General features: G+C 44.8%; 1 protein-coding gene across 1 annotated transcript in view; it reads right to left on the bottom strand.

Moving 5' to 3' along the window:
• Pcp4 (Purkinje cell protein 4) overlaps window positions 1-2,532 on the bottom strand; it is a 58,901-nt gene extending 56,369 nt beyond the window's left edge. The window contains exon 1 of the mRNA XM_034515481.2: window positions 2,386-2,532. Within this exon, the coding sequence (XP_034371372.1) occupies window positions 2,386-2,394 (9 nt within the window). The 5' untranslated portion in view covers window positions 2,395-2,532. The remainder of the gene's footprint in view (window positions 1-2,385) is intronic.
• Between the last annotated feature and the right edge of the window lie 23,180 nt (window positions 2,533-25,712).

Genomic DNA, 25,712 nt, shown 5'->3' with positions numbered 1-25,712 from the left:
AGAAGATGTTCAAAACACACACCCCTGCCCCAGCCCCCAAATAACCCTGAGGACAGAGGGAAACCAATGTCTCTGCTTTGACCAACAACTACTCATATAAGCACATTAATGACCGTGTGCCTCCAGTCTTACTTGGGAGTTTATTTACACCGGCAGCCATTTGTAGTTCATCCGACTAAAGAAAATTTTCAGGATTTGGTGCCCCCCCTCCAGTTCCTTGGCTGCTTGTCCCTTTTATTAAATGATTAAAGCAGATTTAAGTTTTAGTCAAAAGAGAAATTCCTTTTTTCCAAATAACACTGGTGGCCTAGGGACTTGGAGATGGGCCAGCAGGGGGAGCTCAGGGGCAGTGGTGTGAATGAGAAGCCAAGCTTAGTGCAAGGGGAAGTTGGGGTGTGGAAGGTCTGTGTCTTAGGGACTTTTACCCACAGGGTTTAAAGAACTCACACTCTGGGTGTGATACTAAGTCATAGTCAGCTGGCCCGGTGTGGGGAGTGTGAGGCTGCCCTAGTTACAGGGTGAACAGAAAAGAGGTTGTGACCCTAACTGTGGGTTGAACTCTGGGACAAGGCTCCTCCCTGGAGACCCACACAGTCACCTGCTCAGCTGGGTGCCTAAGGAGGAAATGGAGGATTTCTCTATGCATGAGCCTTAGCACAGAATGAGGGATAGGGCACTGTGTCACTGACTAGACACGGGAGGGTCCCTGTTGTGAGGTCAGTCTGCAGTGCCTGCAGTTTCCAGGCCCCTCCTTGGTGAGAATATGTTGAGTTCTGAATGGGAAAAGCTGTCCACACAGCCATCCCTTCCTTCCTGTAAGCAAGGTGATATGTCCATAAGCCCCGAGCTTCTGAAATTTTAGTGAACACAGAAGAAAGCCCCTCCCCAACACGTAAAAGAAAAAAGACCTTGTCCTCAATGCCCTTGGTCTTCAGAGCCCTACCTCCTTTCCCTGGATTTTCTACCTCCTTCTGCCCCTCCCTCTCCAGCTGTTCAAAGAGCCCCACAAGCATTCGGACAGCACCAGGCACCAGGTACCAGGTACTTCAATGTGATAAGGCTAGCCCCAGATCTAGATGGTGGTCTTGAATCAGTTGGTCTACTTTTTTATGCCTCAGTTTCCTCCTCTGTCATCGACTGCCCAGGGTATAGAGAGGCTCACAGAAGGGGACACGTGTGGGAGTGTTTGGCACTTCTCTCAGCATTTATACCACGAGGCAACCAATGGCTGTCACTGTGGCTTCTGTTTCCAGGGTTGCCAGGAGACTCCCATCTCCCAACCCAGATCCACCCTCCTCCTCCTCCAAGCTCTTGGCTCTCTCCCAAGTGCTGTGCCTGGGTGCTGCACCACCTTGCCCTTCTGCCTGTTGTTTAGATCCAAAGCCATCCATAGCAGAGAGAGGAGCTGAGAGGAGGCATTTGATTTCTGAAGTTGTCAATTCTACTCTAGACTTCCAAAAAAAGATCACCCATCTGTCAAACATTTTTTTTAAATAAAATACAAGAAGATAACAGATCTTTCAAAGTAATTAAGTATCAGCCGAGAGGAAATGAAAACAGACTTGGCTGGGCTTCTAGTTGAAAGGATGGCACTGTATAACCCCAAATCTTCTTGTGGGAGAGATTACAATCTCTTTAAAAGAAAAAATATGCAAGCCACCAGTTTGCCCCAGCATAGCATATTCTATATACATTTAATCAGAAAAGGGGTTTGGATTTGAAATGAGCTCTTCTGACAACACTCCCTGGTGTTTCAGAGTGCACTCTCTCTCTTCCCCCCCCCTCTCTTCCTCTCTCTCTCTCTCTCTCTCTCTCTCTCTCTCTCTCTCTCACACACACACACACACACACACACAAGCTTGGGCTCCACATGTTTCCTGGGGCTCTGATTAACTGATTAACTGCAAGCCCGTCACAGACAGTGATTATGCAGGAGCTGCACCCAGCACAAATCCTCACCCCCCCCACCACCTCTTTTCTGAGACCGGATTTCCCAGGTGGCTAGCACTGTCTGCTAACATTCAGATTGTGTCCCAAGGAAACACGTGAGGACACACTCCCTGGAAAAAGCACAAATATTCACGAGAGAATCAAAAAACTGGCTTTCTCTTCAGAGGTACAAAACCCAAAGTCATAGATCAGAAACAATATACCTATATCCCTTTCTCTTTCTAAGGCTAATTTCAAAAGTTGCAAACTTAGCAAATTTCTACACTGCATTCAAATTCAAACCAAGCTATCAGGATAGTCTATACTTAAAGCAAATAATAACAGGACCCATCTACCCCTCAGCCCCACTGGGCACCCTTTAGGTTTCTGAGAATCCCACAGGGGCAGAGCCTTCTCACTCCACGGTTTCCCTGTGCGAGTGCAAGAATTGCTCACCTCACTCATGTTGGCCTGACTCCGCAGTTAGGTCCCACAGAACAGCTCAGAAGGCAATGCTCAGAGGTGGCTGCTTCTCTGGTCCTGGCTTTTCTCTTAAAAAGAGCTGCTGGGTGGCATCATGCCTCCCGCCAACCAATGAGATGCATTCACCTGTCTGAACGCCTGCAGACATCCGAGAGCACAAGGAGCCACCTAGTGGAGCACAGTGGAACTGCGTGGCAGCTCTCTGCTCTGCCTCCATCCAGGAACCAAGGAATTTGCTGCACACCAGAGCATCCCTCCTGAAAGGATTCCACACCCTACCGCAGAGATACTTGCTCATCCATGTTCATGGCTGCTCAGGTCACAATAGTAAGGAAAGAGTATCATCTTAGACGCCCATCAGAAGTCAAAAGGATAATTCATTAAGCTGCAGTACAGAAGATTTTTAAACCGTAAGAAAAAAAAATATGAATCATGACATTTGCAGGGAGATGGAAGAAAATGGGAAACATTACAGTAAGCAAGGTAAGCCAGACTCAATAGGACAAACGTCCCTGCTCATACGGAGGTCCTGACTTCAACTTTTTAAACATGCCCCTTTATTCGAATGAGGGTGTTGTGTTCAAGGAATAGTGGGGGGGGGGGGGGGCGGAGTAAGACATGTGATATGAAATTAGACAGGGAATACTGGGGGTAGAAGGGCATATATGAGGAAGGGGGGCAAAGAAATGGTATAGAAGGGGTGGGGACGACCAACCGAAACTCAGGATGTTTGAAATGCCACAAGGAGACCTGTTGCTTTGGAAGGTTTTATTTTATTTTATTTTATTTTATTTTATTTTAATGGAAGTTTTTTTTTTTTTTATTTAAAGGAAAGAGAAACATAACAGTCTCAGACACACAGCTGGCTACAGGATTGCCCCTGTGGATGGATTGAGAGGCATAGGATTCACACTCACTGGGACTATATCTTACATGTCTGTAACTGACAGGTTCCGTTTCCCAGTGACAAGCAAAGGGAAACCTTGTGTGGAGTGATTCTTGTCCCTTCTGGGCTCCCAGCTGTTTCCCATCCCCTTTGGGGGTCCCAGCCTCAGACTTTGGAGCTGAACACCCTCTGTTTAGAGTCCATCCCATCAGTCTGTCTGCTTGGACCCTAAGATGGAAGGACATGTGTGCTGTGACCAACAGTCTTGAATCCCACTTGGCAGCGACGTGAGGGAAAACAGCTTTTTTTCACTTAGGGTTGTGACAGCCCCACCTAGAGACAGGACACTCCTCACCTTAGTCCTGACTAGCCTTTGAGGAAATCAGTTCTTTCTATCCTCCTCAGTCCAGACCTTGGGAGTCTGGAAATGTTAGCAGCTTATGTCCTAGCTGATTGTGATGAACACCAACATGACTAGAAAGACTATGTTAAGAGCCCCCCAAACCTTTGTCTTAGTGCCTCCTGTACCCAGAAGGACCCCTGCACACTGATTCCCTCTCCTCGGCTCAGCTGCATTTTCCTCCACAAGTCGTTAGCTTTCTGTTCCCAGTTCTAACGTTATGGCATCCCCCATGTGTCTCCAAATGGAAAGGATGAGGCTAGCAGCTGTAGTACACACATGGGAGGAGGGATGTGAGGAGAGGAAACAGAAGACCAGACCTACAGCTCCTATGGGTGCCCAACCTCCTAACCCAGAGCCACTGCCATGGACATCATGTCTTCCAAGTGGAAGCACTGGATGTTCACCAGGATGCATATTTCACAGAGTGAAATATGTAGATGATATCCTATACAATATGTGCATACATGTATTCCCCTATACAAATGTATTACATGTACATATTATGTACCACATACAAGTTAGTGCATGTCCCGATCATATAAATAAAGACAGCATCTTCTTCGTCCTCTCCTTCCTGGTTCCTTTTGTGCTTCCAATTCGTCCTTTTGAAGGCCCATGATATCCTTAGGTATCCCCAGGTCCTGGAAGTAGACCCAAGACCTTAGTGCTAACTGCTCTGCAAACAGCCCAGATAAACAGAAGCCCACTCATCCTCAGAGGAGAGCCATGTAGCTTCTGAGGATGTGACTGTTCCCTCCTCCCAGGAGATACCAGACTTGGGAATCTGAGCCCAAGGTACCATATGATGGAGGACACAACCCCTCAGTGCAAACTTAACAAAGTTCCATCTGTGTTTTTACAGCCTGGTCTCCTGCAGAGAAGAAAAGCAGAGATGTCACCAAGAGCCAACCTTTACCTGTTCACCAAATGTTGCAGCAGGCCTGAATTTCCTAGTAAAACACAAAAGAATGTATGTGTGCTTGCCGTTTCCTGGGGCTTGGAAAGAAGGAAACAGATGCTAGAAGAGAAAGGGCTTGGATTGGACATTCCAGGCTGGGCTGCAACTGTACAGTTGCTGGGGATTAAGATGGGTCGGGGAGGAGGTAGGGGCGGCCATGGCCTGAATTGGCACACTACTTCACAATTCACGAATCCCCAGGAGCTCAAATCATGGCTGTTTGGGCTGTTTTTCATAGAGCTAATCATGTTAAGATGGCCTAGCCCAAACTCCTGGTGTCCTCATGAGATTAAGACTCAAGCAGACAGAGTACAACCTTGGGAGCACATAGGGAGAAGTCACCATCTACAATCCAAGGAGGGACCACAGAGGGAGCCTTTAATGAAATGTCTTCATCCCCAACATCCATCCTCAGTGTCTGTGATGTTAGCCTGCTGCTGTGGTGGTTTGAATAAACATAGCTCCCCTAAGCTCATATATTTGAATACTTGGTCCCCAGTTGGTGGAACCATTTGGGAATTTATTAGGAAGTGTGATCTTGTTGGAGACGATGAGTCACTGGTGTTTCAAAATCCCACACCATTCCCAGTCTCTCTCTCTCTCTCTCTCTCTCTCTCTCTCTCTCTCTCTCTGTCTCTCTCTCTCCCTCCCTCTCTCTCTCTCTCTCTCTCTCTCTCTCTCTCTCTTTCTCTCTCTTTCTCTCTCTCATTTCTCTCTGTCTCTCTCTGTCTCTCTGTCTCTCTCTCCCACTTTCCCCGTCTCTGTCTCTCTAGCTCTCTCTCTCTCTCTCTGTCTCTGTCTCTCTCTGTCTCTCTCTCCCACTTTCCCCATCTCTGTCTCTCTACCTCTCTGTCACTGTGTCTGTGTATGTGTCTCTGTCCCTCTTGCTGTTTCTCCGTCTCTATCTCTGTCCCTCTCAGTCTCTCTCTGTCACTGTCTTTCTGTGTCTCTCTCTCTTTCTCTGCCTTAAGTTTCTGTCTCAAGATGTGAGCTCTCAGAAACTGCTCCAGGACCATCCCTGCCTGCCAGCTGCCATATTCCTCACCATGATAGCCATGGATTTAACCTCCTGGAACCATGAGCCCCAAATAAACACTTTCTTTTCTAAGTTGCTTTGGTCATGTTGTCTCATCACAATAGAAAAGTTCCTATGACAAGTGCTCTGTTTTGGCAGGCTCTCACACTCAATTTCATGACATGGGCCCTGGAGGGACTTTTTAGAGAACAGGAAAGCTCCTTATGGAGGAATGTCATGCCTGTTTGCCACTTGGAGGGCGTCTTAGCCTTTCCTCAGTAGGACAGCTGCCTCCTGTAAGTGTGCAAATTGCACCCATTGTCTTTGAGACATGGACACACACGCGTACACACAAGCAAAATCAGGCATGCCCTCAGAGGCACAGCTACACTCACCTGTGAAAGTAGAACTTGCTTGTGAGTGAATGAGCTTCAAGCACACAGCCACCATCTCCTAAGGTGGCCAGTGAAACTTTCAGGGCTCTGGCATTCCTGGAGAACCACCCTTCAATCTGAGATTAAAAGAACTCCAGAGCCAACATCTCAGAACCTCTGACACTGGGGTTGAGGACTATGCCTAGCTAGGCCTAGGGCTAACCCTTCTGAGTGGCTCTAATATGCAGGCAAATTTGAGAACTATTTAAAACAGTGATAAGGGACAGACACATACTCATGTGTATACATATTCACATACATACACACATACATACTCAAATATAAGAACATATACATAAACATGTCTGCACACATATATGCATACACATTTCTATCCACATGCACAGACACAGACACAGACACACACACACACACACACACACACCACACACACACACACACACACAAACCACTCCCTTCACCCAAACCTTCTAGACTTTCTTCTACCACCTCTGCCTAGCTCCACCTCTCTTTTAGGGTCATCTTGGTTATTGTTTGCTTTTTGATACTGATGTCCTTCAGTATCCAAGGGGAGGCATTTCAGAATTCTCAATGGATGTCAAAATCTACAGCTGTTCAAATTCCTTGTCTAAAATGGTCAAGTCTTTGCAGAGGGCCCTCTGTGTCCCTCCCACCATCCCTGGGTCCCCTTTAACACTATGATAGTTGTACAGAAAATAGCAGCAAGGGAACAAAAAGCCAGCCACCCGGTCAGATGCAATGCTTCTTCAAACTCCACCTACCACTGCAGATGGGGAGCCCGTGGATATTCAATCAGCTTTGGCTTCTCCACACACAACTTCCCACAGACCACACACCACATGACACAGTAGATGTCACAAGAGCCAGGAACTTGAAAACTGAATCCAGGGTGTGACAGATAGTTTTGTATATGACTTTGTCAAAGTCTCTGATCCTCCGGGTCTATTCCTCTACTAAAAATAGAAACATTATAACTTTGCCTCTGTTGACCTAAGATAGATAGATGATAGATAGATAGATAGATAGATAGATAGATAGGTGTGTGCATATATGAACTAAGTATATTGAATTGAGCTTGGAAATAAATGTTGAAAGAACTTCAGGAGAATCATATTTATAGCTTCATGTATCACATCTCAGTTCATGTTTCACCTTTGCTGTGTTAATTGTAGTCAACTTTTATAATTTATAATTTATGAAAACTCTGTGTGTGTATACTCATGCAGTAAAGACATGTTCTTGCCTGAGGGAGTGGGCCACAAAATTTATGAAACTATAGGCATACTCTGTTTTTGATTGGGCTTTTAATCAGACTTTTATGCCAAATGCGTCATTCTTCAGACACAGTAGAGAAGGATTTTTTTAAGCCGATTTTAAGCCAGACCTCATATAATCCTAGCTACCTGAAAGCCTGCTGTAACCCCAACTTCTTGGGAGGCTGAAACAGGAAGATATCAATTTCAAAGCCAACCTGGACTACTTAGTGAGCCTCTGTCAAAATGAAAAGGAGAAAGGGACTCAAGGTGTAGCTCAACAGTAGAAACATTGCCTGACATGTGAAAGGCCCCAGGTTCAATCAGCAGAGAGAAAAGAAGGAAGAGAGGAAGGAAGGAAGGAACGAAGGAAGGAAGGAACGAAGGAAGGAAGGAAGGAAGGAAGGGAGGGAGGGAGGGAGGGAGGGAGGGAGGAGAGGGAGGGAGGGAGGAGAGGGAAGGAGGGAAGGAGGGAAGGAAGGGAGGGAGGGAGGGAAGGAAGAGGGAGGGAAGGAGGGAGGGAGGGAAGGAGGGAACTACCTCGAGTCTCCCTCCTATTTCTGACTTTGCTGCTTGGCATCTTCACGTTTTACAGCCCAGATGCCTCCATGTGCCCATACAGCACCCTTAGTCCCTACACAGGAAGCTTTGGTACTGTCAAAGAATACAACCCATCCTTCGAAAGGACTTGGTTTATGGCTGTAGAGCAGGACTTGGTTTATGGCTTCCAGTTTCTATGATACCCCTCCTTTTCCTGCCTTGACTGCTCCCCAGTCCTGGGCATCTCTTCAGCCTGAGTCACAGCAGCCCCACCCTGACAGGAACCCGTGGGCCCCCACATGGCTTATCTCTTTGCTGCTGTGAACATTACTAATCTGCAGGATGTCGTTGGGCTCCACGCCGGGGTCTCTCTGGTTCTGCACTCGACAGAGTTCTCCTAGAGGCAGATGCCAATGGTCATGACATACAATAGGGGCCACTGCCTGTGAGTCTTGTCTTTTCTCCTGGGCTTTACACCGCTTGAAAGAGGGAGAGGCCGTCTACTGTTCTTACAAGTCACATAGCCCAGCAAGGAAGAGGTTGATTATTTCAGAACACATCGACATTCCAGCAGTCACCCAGTGTGAAGGCTAACACAAGAAAGAAAACTAGAGACATGCCTTCCAAGGACGAGTAAGAATTTTCTCTTTGCAAATGATAAACAGAGTCTTTCAAAAATCTCTATGCTGTTGATTTGAAGCCTGCTTTCTAAAACTTCTTCTTTTTTTTTTAATTCTAGCAAAGCGAACTTCTTCTGACCATAGTTTATTGGGTTTTGCTGCCTTTATGAGGGAGATGGGTTAGCGAGAGGAGGAAGCTGTGGCCTTGTAAGGAGCTGGTGACAATGTGGCCCAGCAGACTGCTGTCCTGCTCTGCCCTCTGTCTCCACATATTATTGGTCACATTTATGCAGCTGTTCTGTAGTGTGTGTGTGTGTGAGTGTGTCTGTGTGTGTATGTAAGAATGTGTATGTGTTTGTATGTGTGTATGTGTATGTATATGTGTATATGTGTGTATATGTGTGTGTATGTATGTGTATATGTATGTGTATGTGTGTATGTATGTATGTGTGTATGTGTGTGTATATATGTGTGTGTATATGTGTGTGTATATGTGTGTTATGTGTGTATTATGTGTGTATGTGTGTTATGTATTATGTGTGTATCTGTGTGTGTGTATGTATGTATCTGTGTGTGTGTGTATATATGTGTGTGTGTATATGTGTGTGTGTATGTGTGTGTATGTGTATGTATGTATGTGTGTATGTTATATGTGTATTATGTGTGTATGTGTGTGTATCTGTGTGTTATGTATTATGTGTGTATCTGTGTGTATATGTATGTGTATGTATGTGTGTGTGTATGTGTATGTGTGTAATTGCTCACTGAAGCTACTAAGAGTTTGTTGTGCTTCCCTTTCTCAGTATCTTCTTCCTCAACTTCTCTCTCCACTCCCCCATCCCTCCTTCCTCTTGTCTATCTCTCCCTCCTCCCCCTTTCTCCTCCCCTTCCTCCTCCCCTTTCCTTCTCTATGGCTCTCTTATCTAAACTCATATGCTGTTTATGCCCTCAGACTTTCATCTCACCTTGATGCTGGGTGGAATCATTCTTTCTTTCCCAAGCTACCAGAATCGGGAGAGAAGAGACTGGTAAGGCAGCTGAGGGAGAGGAACATGGCTCCTCTTCCAAGCTCCAGTGCAGCAGACTTACCTGACGCCACTGTCTTCTTAAGCTTTGAATTATTATTCCATGTTTATAGAGGAAAAGGTCATTCTATGACCCGCAGTCACTTTCAGCCCAATTAACTGAGTGAGCCTGTCCTGGAGACTAGGGCTGTCTGTGATGCTCACAGAACCAGCCTGTCACCCCTGTAGCCTTCTCTGTGACACAAAGGTCAGTGGCATTTGCCAAAGGATGCACTGTGGGCTTGCTGGCAGGACTCCCAATCCCCAGCATCCCTGGAAGCTCACGAAATTGTGCTTTGTTCAGTTTTAATTATTTGCCCTGTCTCAATTGTGGAGCAGGCAGAGCCTTCCAGTCCACTCTTCACGGTGCCCTCCCCCCAACCTGTTCACCTGGTGCTGGGGACAGGCCCTGTGTCTATGCATGTCTCTGAATCTCATATGTCAAATACCTAGCCATCAACCTGTTTTTAAAACCAGGACCTTAAAAAGAAGAGCCAGATCAAACAAGTTCACAAGATGGGTCCTAATCCAATATGGCTGGTATCTTTTTACATAAGAAGAGATTGGGATACAGACATGCCCAAAATGATGAGGCTGGCATGAGAAGATGCTGTCTGACTCCTTGACCTCAGAGTCACAAGACAGTAGATTCCAGTTGTTTGACCTCCTGACTGTAAACTGACCACGTGACTACAGCCAAGGCTGGTTTCTGCCAGGAACTCTGTAGTAGGTATTTCAGTCCCCACCTCACATACCAAGGACAAGTTTTCTCGTCTGCTGACAACACCAGCAATAGATTCAGTTCTCAGCTCAGTGTCACCGGAGACTATGCTCAGCTGCAGGTTGCTGTCTGCAAGACACTGTGCCATGTAGAAAAGGTGTCTCTCCCCTGAAAACCTGGCTCTACCATTTAACTCTACCATTCAACTCAGGAAATCAGAGAAAACAGCCCTTTCAGGGTCAGCCTTCCATTTGCCGCATATCACCCTGTCATTCCCTGTGGCTTCGAGTCAAGACTCTTGTCATATCATTCTGCAATCTGACCTGCACTTCATCTCTTCTTCTAGGCAAGCAGACCAACACAAGGAGTAACAGGGGCTGAGAGATGAGCAGAGCCTGAATCTGGAACATCAACCCAATAGCAGGACTCAGACCTCTCAGTAGTCACAGTGTCCAGGCAGCAGACAGGAGGTTAAGACATTTTCCTCAAGGGAGGAAAGAAGTATGAGGTCAATAGACATGTGAAGGGGGCCATTCCAAATCAACATACAGGCAGAGGGCATGCTGCTGTAATGGATAAGTCTAGAAAACACGGTGAATGCATCCCCTTCACCAGGGTCTCAAGGGAAAACATGGCTCAGAAGGCCAAAGACCAAGACCAAGACAGCTGCAGAGGGCGTTCCAGATATTTGCAAAGGATTCCCTGCAATCTTTGACTGTATATTGATCTATACAAGAAAATTCCTAAAGCTGAGGTTAGAGAAACCTCAGAGGGTTGGGGGAAAGCTCCAGAATAAATCCCAGAGGTCCTAGAGAACTAGCAAACATTCTCTGTGGAGCACACTCAAAAACCTGCTGTGAGGTCCCCTCCGAAGGCCGAAGGAACGAATGTGCTGGTGGGCGGAGCCAGATTCTCCAGAGGCTCTCAGGGGTCAGTCCTCTGCAGCAAGGACCGGGGTACAAGAGAAGGACATTGCAGAACTGGCTTCCTGATGGCAACAGGCATAGAAAGACTTGAGAATGCCAGAGGCCAGGTGACAACAGTCAACTATCAAAAATGAGCTAATGAATCCTTCGAAGCAAGCAAAAGATTGAAGGCAGAGTGGCCTGAGATGCCAACAGCTGTTAGTAGATACTAATAGAACACAGAACTCACAGAATGGGATGTATGGGTGGCCATCATGAAGAGCAGGGGTCAAGACTAGTAAGTCTCAAGGGAGAAGCAAAGGATCCTTTGTCCTCTTCAGGGGATTTTTGCAACATCTGGGGACACTTCAGTTGTCATAGAGGAGAAAAGAACTTTACCAAGTATTCCAGCACATGAGCCTGTGGGGGACTTTTCATGTTCAAACCACAGCAAAGGGAAATGTTTGTTTAGGAGTATTAATAGTGCATGTGTGTGTATGTGTGGTGTGGTGTGTGTGTGTGGTATGTATGTGTGTGTGTGGTGTATAGTGTGTGTGGCATGTATGTGTGTGGTGTGTGTCTGTGGTGTGGTGTGTAGAGTGGTATGTCTGTGTGTGTGTGTAGTATGTATGTGTGTGTGGTATGTGTATGAGTGGTATGTGTGGCATGTGTGTGTGTGTGGTATGCAGTGTGTGTGTGGTATGTGTGTGTGATGTGTGTGATGTGTGTGTGTGGTATGTGTATGTGGTGTGTAGTGTGGTGTGTGGTGTATGTGTATGGTGTATAGTATGTGTGATGTATGTGTGGGGTGTGTGTGTGTATGTGTGGTGTGTAGTGTGTGTGTGTGTGTGTGTGTGTGTGTGTGTGTATGTCCAAATGATCTAATATTAAAAGCACCAGTGAAGGGGGCTGGGGAGATGCTCCACCAACTTAACACTTGCCATGCAAGCATGAGGAGCTAAGTTCAGATGCCCAGATTCCACATCGAGTTGGACATGGCAGTACATATGTAATCCCTGTACTCTAAGGCAGGATGGGAGGCGGAGACAGGAGCATTCTCAGAAGCTCATGGGACAGTAACTCAAGTGCAGCAGTGAACAAGAGATACTGTCTCAAACAAGGTTGAAGGAAAGCCTGCACTTGAGGTCGCCCCCTGACCACACACTCACCGTGGCATGCAAGTATCCACACTTATACATGAACACACAGAGACTGAAAACACACAAGTGAACATGTAGCTTTGCTGTGGTACCCACCATGTTATTCCCCTAGATTCAGCAGCCCTACCCTTTCCCTCTGGGAACATAATTTCTATGTCCAAAGTAAAGATGTTTAAGTCTATCTTTTGGTTTATGTTGTGAAAGCCACTGTTCTATCATAGACAGAGAATTCATGATTATGTCAGGCAAATGGGCAAGGCAAGGGTTTGTGGGAGGACTTATAATGTCTGAATGTCTAGCTGCCCATGTGTCTCTAGAGCTGAGGAGTTGAGGACCAAGGATGAGGCATGATGGAGACTAAACCACTCTGGATGTTGGCAGTGACATGTCTGGCAAGCCCACTGCACAATGGGACATGAAAAAAGAACTCTAGACAATTATCACTCTCCAGCCCTAGTGCACATGCCAATGAAATGCTGAGAAACTGCTAAAATCTTCCCAAACGAAAGCAAACATAATGTCTAAAAATGATGTCCTACAAAATGGTTCCTACCACTTTCGCTATTTAAAGAGTAAAACTATTATCATAAAGAGTGATGGATTTAACCCACTTAACGCAAATACCTGATTTAAGCCATTTTAGCTGCTGAATCATGCTGAAGAACATATTATCACCCATGTGATAGGGAAAATGGCCCCTGCAGACCCACACAGAAAAACATTCATCTCATAGTGTAGGAACAAAAGTAAGAAGGGCAGAGGTTACAACATCACCTTCAAAAGCTGCGTCCTGTAGCCAGAAAACCTCCAACTAGACCCTGCCTTTTGAAGCAGCCACCATCTTCCAGAAGCACCAGGATGGAGAGCAGCTCCTAACATAGTTTTTTGTGGAACACTAATGCACAGCAGAACAGCCTTTTCCCTGGCCTGCTTGACTTCAGGATGTGATTCCCAGGAAAGCCAAGAGGGGATTTACCATGGAAACCCACAGCTATCAATCACAGTCACCCAGTGGCTCTAGGTACTACAGAGAGAGGTTTCAGTGGCTAGACACCTTGCATTAGTTTCTAAAACACTCTCATAAAACACTCATCCCTGCATGATCTCGGCATAAGTAGCTCCATTTTAAATAAGTACATCCCTTTAGTTCAGCAAATTGTGTGTTAGTTTCTTTCTGGAGCCATAACAGGTCACCACGAGTTAGCTCCTTACCACAGTGTCTCCTTAAAGTTCTGGACATCACATGACTGGGTCACAGGACTACATTCCTCTTGCAGTGGGTACAGAGATCAAAAACAGATTTCCAGCCTCCCGGAGTCATCCTCATTCTTTGGCCTCTGTCCTGTGTTCACTGACATCTGCTTCTGCTGTTTCATCTCCTCATCCAACCTTCCTGACCTCTCTTCTATCACAAAAAGACCCTGGAATGACATTGAGCCACCTGGATGGCTAGGGATCTCTGCCCACCCCCAAATACTTAATGTAACTACAATAGTGAATTCCCTTTCTCACTGGGCCACATGGCATGCCCATGAGTTCCAGGGACCAGGGCATAGATTTGAGGAAGCTGTTATTCTCCCGACCACTCTGCCCAAATCACACAACTTAAACATGAAAAGGCTGGAGCAACAATGCCACAAATTCATAATGGTTGAGAGGGGTTAAGAGGTGCACAGAGGTGAGTTACTGGAGTGTCTACACAGAGGTGGGTTACTGGAGTGTCTACACAGAGGTGGGTTACTGGAGTGTCTACACAGAGATGAGTTACTGGAGTGTCTGGGCAACAGCAACACCATCTCACCTCCACATACCCTCTCTCCATGTCCCATGACATACACACAGCAAACTGACTCACATATATTGACAACAAGCTTTAGACTATATCACTATTGAACAAGTCTTCTCTCAGCCCAAGAAGTACAAGGGAAAATGAGTGAATAGCTGTGATAAACAATATCACCTAAACCCAGGAAGAAAGAATGTATTTTCATCTATCTGTTTACCGCCCATCCTGAAGGGAAGTCAGAGCTATAACCTGGAGCCAGAAGCTGAACCAGAGACTGTGGAGGAATGCTGCTTTTGAACTTGCTCTCCAGGCTCACATCAGCCACCCCCCTTATACCTCCCAGAACCAACTGCCCATGGGTGGCATCACCCACAGTGAGCTGGCCTTTCCACATCAAACATTAATTCAGAAAACACTCCCCATGCCTTTGTTATAGGCCTACCTGATAGAGGCATTTTCTCAATTGAGCTTCCCTCCTCCAAGATGACTAGCTTGTGTCAAGTTTATAAAATTAAAAAAAAAAAAAAAAAACAGCTAACACAGAAGAGGGTTGTCCATGAATAACTTAGACTAAGGCCAGGACTCTCCAGGATCAGGTTATGGCTCCAAAGGGCTTGAAAATTTCTAAAATGTTCATGAGTCACCTTGGAAATCAACTCTGGCAAGGAACTTCTGGGAGATTCTCTTTTATTTCAAAGACTTTCCCCAAGTGTCTGATGAGTTGAGAATCTGATCTTCATTGTGTAAGAGATATAATACATTTTCTTCCTAATAAGTTAAATGTATTATTTTTCATAATGATGAGATCTGTCACAAAAACAAAAAGGGAGCAGCTGCTGTCTGGTGCTGTCATGGCTTCTCACAGCTTCGGGGCTGGAACTTTCTTTCAAGCCGAATTCTAATAGTCTAGGCTGATGCAATTTTGTCTTTGATAAAGTTAAGACATTGATGATAATTTATCTGGAGTAGTTCATCTTGGAAATTCAAATGGAAGGAAACTGGCTATTCTTATCACCCATGGAAAAGACAACAGATTAAAAAAAAAAAAAAAAGCACACACACTAATGGGTATTTGATGTAACAGTTTCTTTGTTCTACCTTTAAAAGTTATTATGATGCTGTGAATCCAGCATATTAAATTCAGATACTCAATAAATAAATGGATCTTGGTTATGCTCCCAGGAAAATTACATGACCTGTTTCAAAGTAAGAGTGAAGAGGAAGAACTATGAATTAGGCTGTCAGAGCCTAGTGACACAGGCCTGGAACCACTCCTTGCTTAGGTGGCAAGAAGGTTATAAATTCAGTGCCAGAGCTACAAAGTAAAGCTCACAAACAACCTGAGAAGCTTAGTGGGAGCCTGCCTCAACTTTTTAAAAAGTAAAAAAATATGGTAAAATGTAGCTCAGTAGATCACTTGAGGCTCTAGGTTTAGTATGAACTACTGAGGTAGGAGATGCAGAATCGGGGTGGCAGGGGAAGAAGAAAGGGGGGGAGAAGGATGAAAGAAGAAAATTTCTAATTAATAACAGATTTTTGGCTTTACTGAAGACTTACCTTTCTTTAATTATCACAAATTGAACTTTGAACAATAAAAGCTACATTCTCCCGCTTCAAAATCACGAATCCTGGTTAAGTCAAATTAAGATGGGCAGCTTCACATTTGTGCGAACTGTGAGGTTTAACTTCATTTTCCAAAAGAGGAGCTGAAGCTCTGCCCTGGCTCTGCATTCTGTCGCCTGTGAACAAGAGCAAAGCACACAGGGTCGCCTCACCCAAGCTTGCTCTGATTTCAAACCCAGAAAACATTCTCACCTGACTTAGGCCCATGAGAAGAGAAGTGACCAGTGGCTCCAGGGAGACAGGCTGCATCATGTGAACCAAGCATAGGACAAGTGTCCATTGGGCTGGCAGAGCTTAGCCTTGAAGACCTGGGGATCCAGAATTCATGAATGTCTGCATCCCTGTCAGCAAAGGGCTCACCTCAAGCTCTTAGGCCGGAAGCTAGATAGTAAGGAAGCTCTTGGGTGATGGTTTCCATATAAGCATGTGATTAGGTTACCCAGAACTTAAGCTGCTGTGCCGAGCTGCCCATCTGTACTCAATGGACTTGCTCTGGGCCACAAAGGCACATGGTAGAATTACAGCCCCAGGAGTCAGTCTTAAGCCCCTAGCAGTTTATGGAACCCACTTCACATGCCAACTGGGATCTCAGTGGAAGCTCTTCACAGTTCATCCTGTTGTCTGAAGAAGTTTAGGGGATGTGTGGATGTTTGCTGGAGAGGTAATGATGGGCACCCGGAGCAGACACTTGCTCCTCAGGAGGGATGTCTCACACATGCAGGATGCTTAGGGCTTCTAAACCACCCAGTAACCACCCAAGTCACCACCACACACACCCTGTCACTGGGACCCTACTCACCTTCCTGTCCCCCTTGTATCTCCCTAGAACACCCATACTCTACTTTGACAATGAATTTTTTTATTTTATATTTTATTTACATTTAAGATGCCATCCCCTTTCCCCATTTCCTCTCCCTAGAACACCCCTGTCCCATTCCCTCCTTTCCTTTTTGCTTTTATACAATTTTTTTAAATGTCAATCAAAGGATGTATAAGTTTGGTAATGCTCAATCAGAAGCATAACCCAATACCCAACCTAGATATAAAAACTATCTTTGACTGGTGGAGACATGTGAACATCTGCCTCCATGCCCCCTCTCTCTTTCTCTCGATCATCACCTAGTTTCTCCTCTCCTTCATCTTCTCTCCTTACTCCATCTCTTCCTCTCAGTACTCCTTCCCACTTAGCTCCTCCTACATATCACTCTTCCTGTTAAAGTAAAACTTTTCTCTCAAAATACAATTAGAGCATACTTATTCCTAATTGTACCAGTGAGGTACAAGATAGTCCTAATACCCAGTCCATCATTTTGTTGACTAACCAGAACCTCTTGACAATGAATTTTAATTAAAGGGGGAGCAGGCGTTAATGGTCAGTTAACAACCAATCTCTATGCAGATGAGGAAATGGAGTTTTCCACAGGCCTCAGTAATTATTTCTTGAACTTTTAAGAGTGAGGGTGAAAGCAAGCCTCTTCCCTCCATTCCTTCTTGATTTGGGGAGGCCCTGGCAGAGGACAGACATGCCCCCAGTACCTGCTTGCCAGCACTCTGATGCTTGGGACTCATGCCTGTGGGAGGAGCTAGGGTGGGAGGAGTAAAGAGAGAAAGAGGAGGAGTAAGTAAGGAGGAGAAGGAAGAGGAAGAGCTAGGAGGGAGACAGAGAATGAGAGAGGGAAACATGGAGGCGGATGTTCACGTGTCTCCGCCAGTCAAAGGTAGTTGGTATATCTAGGTTGGGTATTGGGTTACACTTCTGATTGTATGGGCATCTTGTCATTGATCATTACCAAATATATAAGCCTTTGGATAATCTAAGCTTTAGAGTCTCATCTATACCGAGCCCATGTGGTTGGAGGGATGGTACAGGCACTGCCCAGCCTTGCGGAGACAGTGTGGAAGATTGGCAGAGCCATCTCCCACCCTGGCGTCTTATGGGTGGCATGGCTGATGTCTCTGGCTGGCCATTTCTAGCTGCGGTGCACATGTGGCCTCTGGCCACATGGTTGAGCTAGGCAGAGCCGCAGCAGCCTAGACAGTCAGATTGACCGGTGGCCACTTTTTTAATTAATTATTTCAACACATGCCAACTAAATAAAGCATGGATCCTGGCCAATAGAGAAGGGACTTAGCTTGAGGTCAGTCTCCTCTATATGCTATGTCTCTGAGCAAGGACCATCCTGCCTGTTTTCCTCTTCCTCAGTGAGACTCCCAGAGCAGTGGGTCTCTCCAATCACACTCATCTCAGATAGATTTGCTTACAGTTAACTTTTCAGTGAAGCAAAGGCTAGAGTAATTGCTTAACATGTACAAGGCTTTGGAATCCACACCCAGCTTCTAAAACTAGAGATGAGGGAAAAAAAAGAAGAAAAAAAGGAGAGGGGAGGAGGAGAGGAGAGAGGGGGTAGTGAGATTGAGAAAATGGATCTTGAAGGTATTCAGTTACTGATAAAACTTTGTAGAAATATGGAGCCTTCCGGTCTGGGCCAGAGCACTGGGCAGATCTTGGGTGGCAGCTCTGCCCCCAACATCCAAGAACCCAGAGGAAGCAGGGATCCCAGGCACTCGAACTCAGGCAGTATCCTAGGTAAGCAGACAGCAGGGCCCGCCCTAAACAGGGAGTAACTGGGAACCAAAAGGACCCAGGAAGTCACTCCCGGCCTGGAACACTGGTTCCTTCCGGTCTGGGCCAGAGCACTGAGCAGATCTTCGGTGGCAGCTCTGCCCCCAACCTCCAAGAACCCAGAAGAGGCAGGGATCCCAGGCACTCTAACTTGGACAGTGTCTTAGAAACTAGTTCTCAGATCTGAGGCCTAGATCAGACCTCTGCCAGGTCTGCTGTTGTGTGGACCCCGGATTCCACCTGAGACATACTGGAAGGTCCACTCAATCCAGATCCACAGAGGAACAAATGAACTCAGAGCTTCAGACAACATATCCTGAGATATTCTAGAGGAGACACTGCACCCAGAACAGCAGACACCTAGCTGGACTACTACCTTGGAGGCACCATATCCTGAGGCATCCTAGAGGTACCACTGTAATCAGTGCAGCTGGAAAAGATCACAGAGACATCTGGACCCCTAGGAGATCAGACACAAGCTAGATAACTAGAAAGACAGGCTTCAGTCAGAGACAGCAAGTACAGGCAGCACTAGAGTTAACCAGATGGCAAAAGGCAAGAGCAAGAATGTAAGCAACAGAAACCAAAGTTACATGGCATCATCAGAACCCAGCTCCCCCGTCAGAGCAAGCCCTGAACACTCCATCACACCAGAAAAGCAGGAATCAGAATTAAAATCACTTCTCATGATGATGATAGAGGGCTTTAAGAAAGACATAAATAACACTCTCAAAGAACTTAAGAAGAGCACTGGTAGACAGATAGAAACCCTTAAAGAGGAAACACAAAAATCCCTTAAGGAATTTCAAGAAAATGCAACCAAACGGGAAAAGGAATTAAACAGAACCATGCAGGATCTAAAAATGCAAGTAGAAACAATAAAGAAATCACAAAGGGACAATACCCTGGAGATAGAAAACCTAAAAAAAAGATCAGGAGTCATAGACACAAGTATCACCAACAGAATACAAGAGATGGAAGAGAGAATCTCATGTGCAGAAGATACCATGGAAAACATTGACACAACTGTCAAAGAAAATGCAAAATACAAAAAGCTACTAACCCAAAATATACAAGAAATCCAAGACACAATGAGAAGGCCAAACCTAAGGATAATAGGTATAGATGAGGGGGAAGACTCCCAACTAAAAGGACCAGTAAATATCCTCAACAAAATTATAGAGGAAAACTTCCCTAACCTAAAGAAAGAGATGTCCATAAATATACAAGAAGCTTACAGAACTCCAAATAGTTTAGACCAGAAAAGAAATACTTCCCGCCATATAATAGTCAAAACATCAAATGTACAAAACAAAGAAAAAATACTAAAAGCAGTAAGGGAAAAAGGCAAAGTAACATATAAAGGCAGACCTATAAGAATTACACCAGACTTCTCACCAGAGACCATAAAAGCCAGAAGATCCTGGACCGATATCATACAGACCCTAAGAGAATACAAATGCCAGCCCAGACTACTATACCCAGCAAAACTGTCAATCATTATTGATGGAGAAACCAAAATATTCCATGACAAATCCAAATGTACACAGTATCTCAACACAAATCCAGCACTTCAAAGAATAATTGGTGGAAAACTCCAACACAAGGAGGGAAACTACAACCTAGAAAAAGCAAGAAAGTAATCTTCCAAAAACCCCAAAAGAAAATAGTTACACAAACATATCTCCAAGGATGTTAGCCCAAAAGCTTGGATTAGCGAAGACTCAACCCACAGACCACATGAAGCTCATGAAGAAGGACTACCAAGAGGGGATGCCTCAGTTCTACTTAGAACGAGAAATAAAAATGCTCAAGGGAGCAAATAGGGAAACAAAACATGGAACAGAAACTGAAGGAGGGGCCATCAGGAGACCTTTCCACCTGGGTATTCACCCCATGTACAGCCACCTAATCTGTTATTGACCCCAGGTGGAAAGCAACAATACCAAACAACCAGAGCCCCCCAGGGTCTAAACCACCAGCCTGGGAACACATAGGGAGGGACCCAAGACTCCAGAGGTATATGTAGGGGAGGATGGCCCTGTCCCATAAAAAAAAATGAATGAAAAATGAATGAATGAACACACAGTGGGGGGGGGGATGTGAGGGCGGGGAGGGGATAGTGAGGGGGGTAGGTGTGGTCACTGCCTCATAGAAGCATGAGGAGGGGGATGGGATAGGTTTCTGGGTGGTGGGAGGAAGTAGGCTAAGGGGATAAAATCTGAAACGTAAATACTACAACCAATTTTAACAAGCGGGGAAAAAAAAGTCTTCAGAACCATCATCTTTAAAAAAAAAAAAAATGTCAGCCCCCTGGGGGTGGGAAATTTTTTTTTCTTGATACTAAAACTTGTTCTGAGAATTGTATATTGCAGAATACGCAGCCTTGGTGTATCTACTCATCAAGCATACTGAGCAGACCTGCCTAAACCTCTGATGTTCTGGAATTCCATCTGGATTCAGTGAAGACACAGCATCAGAGGCTTATCAACTTACTCTCCCCCCCCACCCCTCTTCTAAAATCTCAATGCCCTTAACCAGCTTGAAGAAGTTAAAGAAGAGTCAGTGCCCCTATTCCCTGAGCTTGGGGACTAATGTGATTAATAATGGTCTGTCTTTCTAGGGACAAGTAGTGGTTTTGTTGGAACAGGGGGGATTAGCTAGGACTTACTGCATAGCCATAACCTACTGGTAGAAATCTGTATAATTATAATCAAGATGAAGTTATAATTTCTTAAATGGTACAAAATTTACTTTGATCTCAAATTTAAGGTTTTCATTGGTACGAGCCTCTTATTAATATAAAAATGAGATGAATATTGATACACTCATGGGCATTGTGCCTGTATAACACATTTAGGAATACAATGCCTAGACCCAGCCCTTTTTTAACTTTTTTAACTGATTTGGGATGGTTAACCTATGAGTTAAGGGACTATAGCAAATTCATATTTTTGAGCTTATTGTTAGGGTGTTTTCCATATTTTACTTAGAAATAGCTGAGAGGAGTTAACGGAAAACAGTCCAGGTTACCTTACATGGATAGTTGGTTTTCAAAACATCAGAAGTCCATAGAACTGATGCTACAAATATTTATATATTAATGTTCATATTTATTAGAGACCTGTCTGCTCCTGACAGCTTCCTGTCGTGGATTCTAAGAAGAAGTTGAGCATCCTTGGAGTTACTCCAGTTGTGTGGTAACAGCCACTAGGCAAGAATTGCCTCTCTCCATCTACAGACAAATTACTGTCCAGAAAAGGACACACATGCAGAATAGTCGACTGATTATATCTGCCTAGACAGAGTAATCAGTCCTTAATAATCCTGCATCACCAAGGTCTGTCAGATGATTCTGGGCCAGAAGGCTGAAGATTTGATGCTCCAACGTTCGGTAGTATAGGGGCTTTTCAGGTGTTCAGAGGTCTCTATAAATTGGCTAAGTTTTAGAAGCTATGCTTTGTGCTTCCCACAATTATAGTTAACTCAGTCATTCTGGATTTCTGACGGGGTTGAAAACTTATAGCTATTTACCTTAAGAGAAAAGATTTGAGTGGATGGTCGTCAGCTGACATTCATCCTAAAGCCAGGTTCAGAACTAAATGTTTTAGTTAGGATAGATGACAGAGGTGCTGGTTAGTCAACAAAATGATGGACTGGGTATTAGGACTATCTTGTACCTCACTGGTACAAATTGGCATAATTATGCTCTAATTGTATTTTGAGAGAAAAGTTTCATTTTAACAGGAAGGGTGATGTGTAGGAGGAGCTAAGGTAGGAGGAGTACTGAGAGGAAGAAAAGGAGTAAGAAGAGGAGGAGAAGAAGGATAGGAGAAGGTAGGTGATGAAAGAGAGAAAGAGGGGGGAGACAGGGAGGCAGATATTCATGTATCTCCACCAGTCAAAGATAGTTGTTATATCTAGGTTGGTCAGTGGGTTACACCTCTGATTGAACAATTCCAAACTTATAACGCTTATGATTAACATTATTTTAAAAAAATGTATAAATGCAAAAAGGAAAAGGGGGCATGGGATAGGGGTTTTCTAAGGGGGGGGGGAATGGGGAAAGGGGATGGCATCTGAAGTGTAAATAAAATATCTAATAAAAAAATTTAAAAAAAAAAAGAAATATGGAAAATTCCCTAGGTTGATTACTATGTATGCGTGAATCAAAGTGAGCATTGCACTGAGGATATCTGTGCAAACACTGTTTTTCAAGCAGAAACAAAGAATAAAAATAATGAAAAGTCAATAGAACATAAAGGGAAAAAAAGTTCCCAAGGTGGAGACAGTTCTCTGATGGTCGCTGTGGCAGAACTTCTTGGTGGGCTGCCACGTTTCTTCCTGGCTTCTGCTGCCTTGTTCGTATATTCTGGGTATTCCCCACTTTTATATGTAGATGGTTGACTATTTTCCAGTTCACAGGGTTACAACATACACCCCAGAACAGTCACTGTGGGAACAAGAGGAACCCTACTAATGTGCAAATCAAAAGTGAGCTGTGTGATCCACAAGTTAACTTCTGAGATGCTCTCAGACACCTTTCCAAAACTATCTTTGCCTGCCTGCCTTCCTTTCCTCGGAGAGAACGTATCTGCTTGAATTATTCAGCCATGGCCAATGGAAAGTAGAATGGAATTGAAGGCTTTAAGCCCCTCAGATTAAACATCATTCCAAGAAAGCTATACCGGATGGGTGGCATACTCTGGGGTCACAGGCCCCAGAAATGTGGTAAAATCTGGGGCAAGAATTTCAGAGAAAATTATAGGTTTTCTTCTCCCATTGGAAGGACTCTGGAGTACAGTTCCTCCTGCCACAGAGGCACCAACATATTCTGAAGCCACAGAACCAAAGACCTGCCAGGGCTTGAAGCCTATGGGGCAGAAGGCACAGGCTGGTCTCAAAACAAAGGCTGTATACAGATTTGCCATTGTGTAGACATTTTTTTTTAACTGCAGAAATTTGGAGAACATTAGGCCTGTAGAAGTCTAAGCCAACAGTCACCTGTAAACCCTTAATTCCTAACATGGTCCCACATTTGCTTGTTGGCTTTCTCCCCATGACCACCTTCTTCCCTCCCCCTTGTTGGCCAAATCATTTGGGAGTTAGTTGAAACCATTATAAATAACAACCTATCTCAGAATGGTTCTTCTAAAAAAAACTGGTTATTTTTTAATATTTTGGTTTTGTTACACCCAAGAAATTTAACATGGGCAATAAATGATCTTGCTAAATATGTAAGTCTGTATTCAAATACCACAGCTACATGAAGGCTTAATACAGGATGCTTTGATCCTTAAAGGTCTTTAATTTTTCATTTAGAATAATCTTTGGCTACATCTCCTTACATGTTTCCAGGCTGTTTGCTGGATTTGTTTGTTGTAACAGATTTTTTGAGAGTTCTACACAGCCGGTTTATAGACGACTGCTCTGCAGTGTGGGGTCCCCTGATGAAGTCCTTACTGGTAAACTCAGGATAGGCGACATGTGTTCTCGTTTTGAGCCTGGTATAAAGTACATAGTCCTAAATATTTGATGCTTAGCTCATCCCTGTTCATCAGAGCAGGCAGCCCATGATGTCAGAATCTCCGATGACCGACATGCAGACCGATGGTCACACTGTCTATCTCCAGACCTCTCCACAGACACAGGAAGCTTCATGTTGTAATTAATAAACAACTTGGGTGGGGATGGATGCTCTAAGGCCATGTGACTATTCTGTACCCCAGTGATTTTTCATCCCTTAAGTTTCACCTGCCTTAGTTGTGGCAGTCCCCGTGATGACTGCCTAGTTCCACCACCTTCTGTCTGACTGTCTTTTCTTTGCCTGTGTTCTGTTCTTGTTGTAAGCATTTGCAGAGGGGGAAATCTGTCTCTAGCTGAGGTTATGAAGGAACACCCATAGAGAAAACAGTGTTTGGAGATGGGACATGAGTCCCCAAAGCTAAATTTGATGTTTTATATTTAAAAACATACCCTAAAAACCTACCAGAGAGGGCCAGGCCTGGCAGGGGGAGGGGCTTAGCCATGGGTCTCTCTTCACACTCCAAATTTCTGTGGCTGTATGTGAGGGGCTGTAGGGAGCCAGTGGAATTAGAATCCATGAGCCAACAAGTTTTCGGTTTCTGGTTAGCTCTGGTTTTTGCCCTCAGAGGAGGAGCACTCAATTAGGCTAAAGTAACCTCCCCTTCCTGATACTATGTTGCCCATTCAGGTTCAGGAGTCCCAGGTTTCTCAGATACACAAGCAAATCCCAGAGCCTCAATAATGCTTAGAAGTTGGAGAAGAGTAAACGTTTTATAATAAATTAACCAGGAATGTGACTAGAATTCAAATTACAAACAAAATGTTAAATCAAAACATTCAATTTCATTAAATGTTCATATGTTTAGCCCACAATTCCATGTACAGCAAGCACACAGCACTCCAGGAACATATGTTGTCTGTTGCAAAGACAACCTTGAGAAGAGTTTAGAGAAATGCCACCCAGCATCTAACAAGGGGGGAGGGTTGACTGTGGAGGTCAGTGTCTGGGAAGAAACAAAAGCCATGGGCTTTCTGCACAGGATAAAGGAGCCAGAGGATGGTTGCTGGATATTGACTTCTTTAAAATCTTGGTTGAGGTATAAGTTGTTTAGTCCCCAGAGCAACAGGCTTCAAAGATGACACTTTAGGGAACTGATCAGGGTCCTAATGGCTCTCACCTCATCAATGGATGTGTCTTAGTTGTAGGATCTGGGAAGATGATGGAAATTTAGCAATTGGGACCTAATCCAGAGGAGTTAGATCCTTGGCACTTGAGGAATCTAACTCATCATTGATCTCTCTCTCTCTCTCTCTCTCTCTCTCTCTCTCTCTCTCTCTGTCTCTCTCTCTCTTCCTCCCTCCCTCCCTCTCCTATCTCCTCCTTTTTCTCACCTCCCCCTTTTCCTTTCTCTCCCTCCCTTCACTCCTCTCTTTCCCCCTCCTCCCTCTCCCTCATCTCCTTTCTCTCCTTCCCTCCCTCCTCTCTCCCTTTTTCTTCCCCTTCTCTCTCCCCCTTCTCCCCCTCCTTCCCCCTTCTCTCTCTCCCTCTCCCTCCCCTTCTCTCTCCTTCCCCCCTTATTCTATCCGTTTCTCCCTCTTCTTCCCTCTCTCCCTTCCTCCCTCCTCCTTAGCAGCACCCCAGAAGGTAGGCAGATTTCCTCCACCTTACCTTTTCACTGGGTTTTGCCCACCACTGACCTAAACACAATCAGGCAACCATAAAGTGAAACCTCCGAAAACATAAGACAGAAATAAACTTTTTCTCATTTAAGTCATTTTCCCCAGTATTTTATCCTACAAC

This window comes from Arvicanthis niloticus, chromosome 12 (genome assembly GCF_011762505.2).
Source record: "Arvicanthis niloticus isolate mArvNil1 chromosome 12, mArvNil1.pat.X, whole genome shotgun sequence".
NCBI lineage: Eukaryota > Metazoa > Chordata > Mammalia > Rodentia > Muridae > Arvicanthis > Arvicanthis niloticus.
Note: the sequence above shows the minus strand (reverse complement) of the source record. Positions and strands in the feature narration are given on the sequence as shown.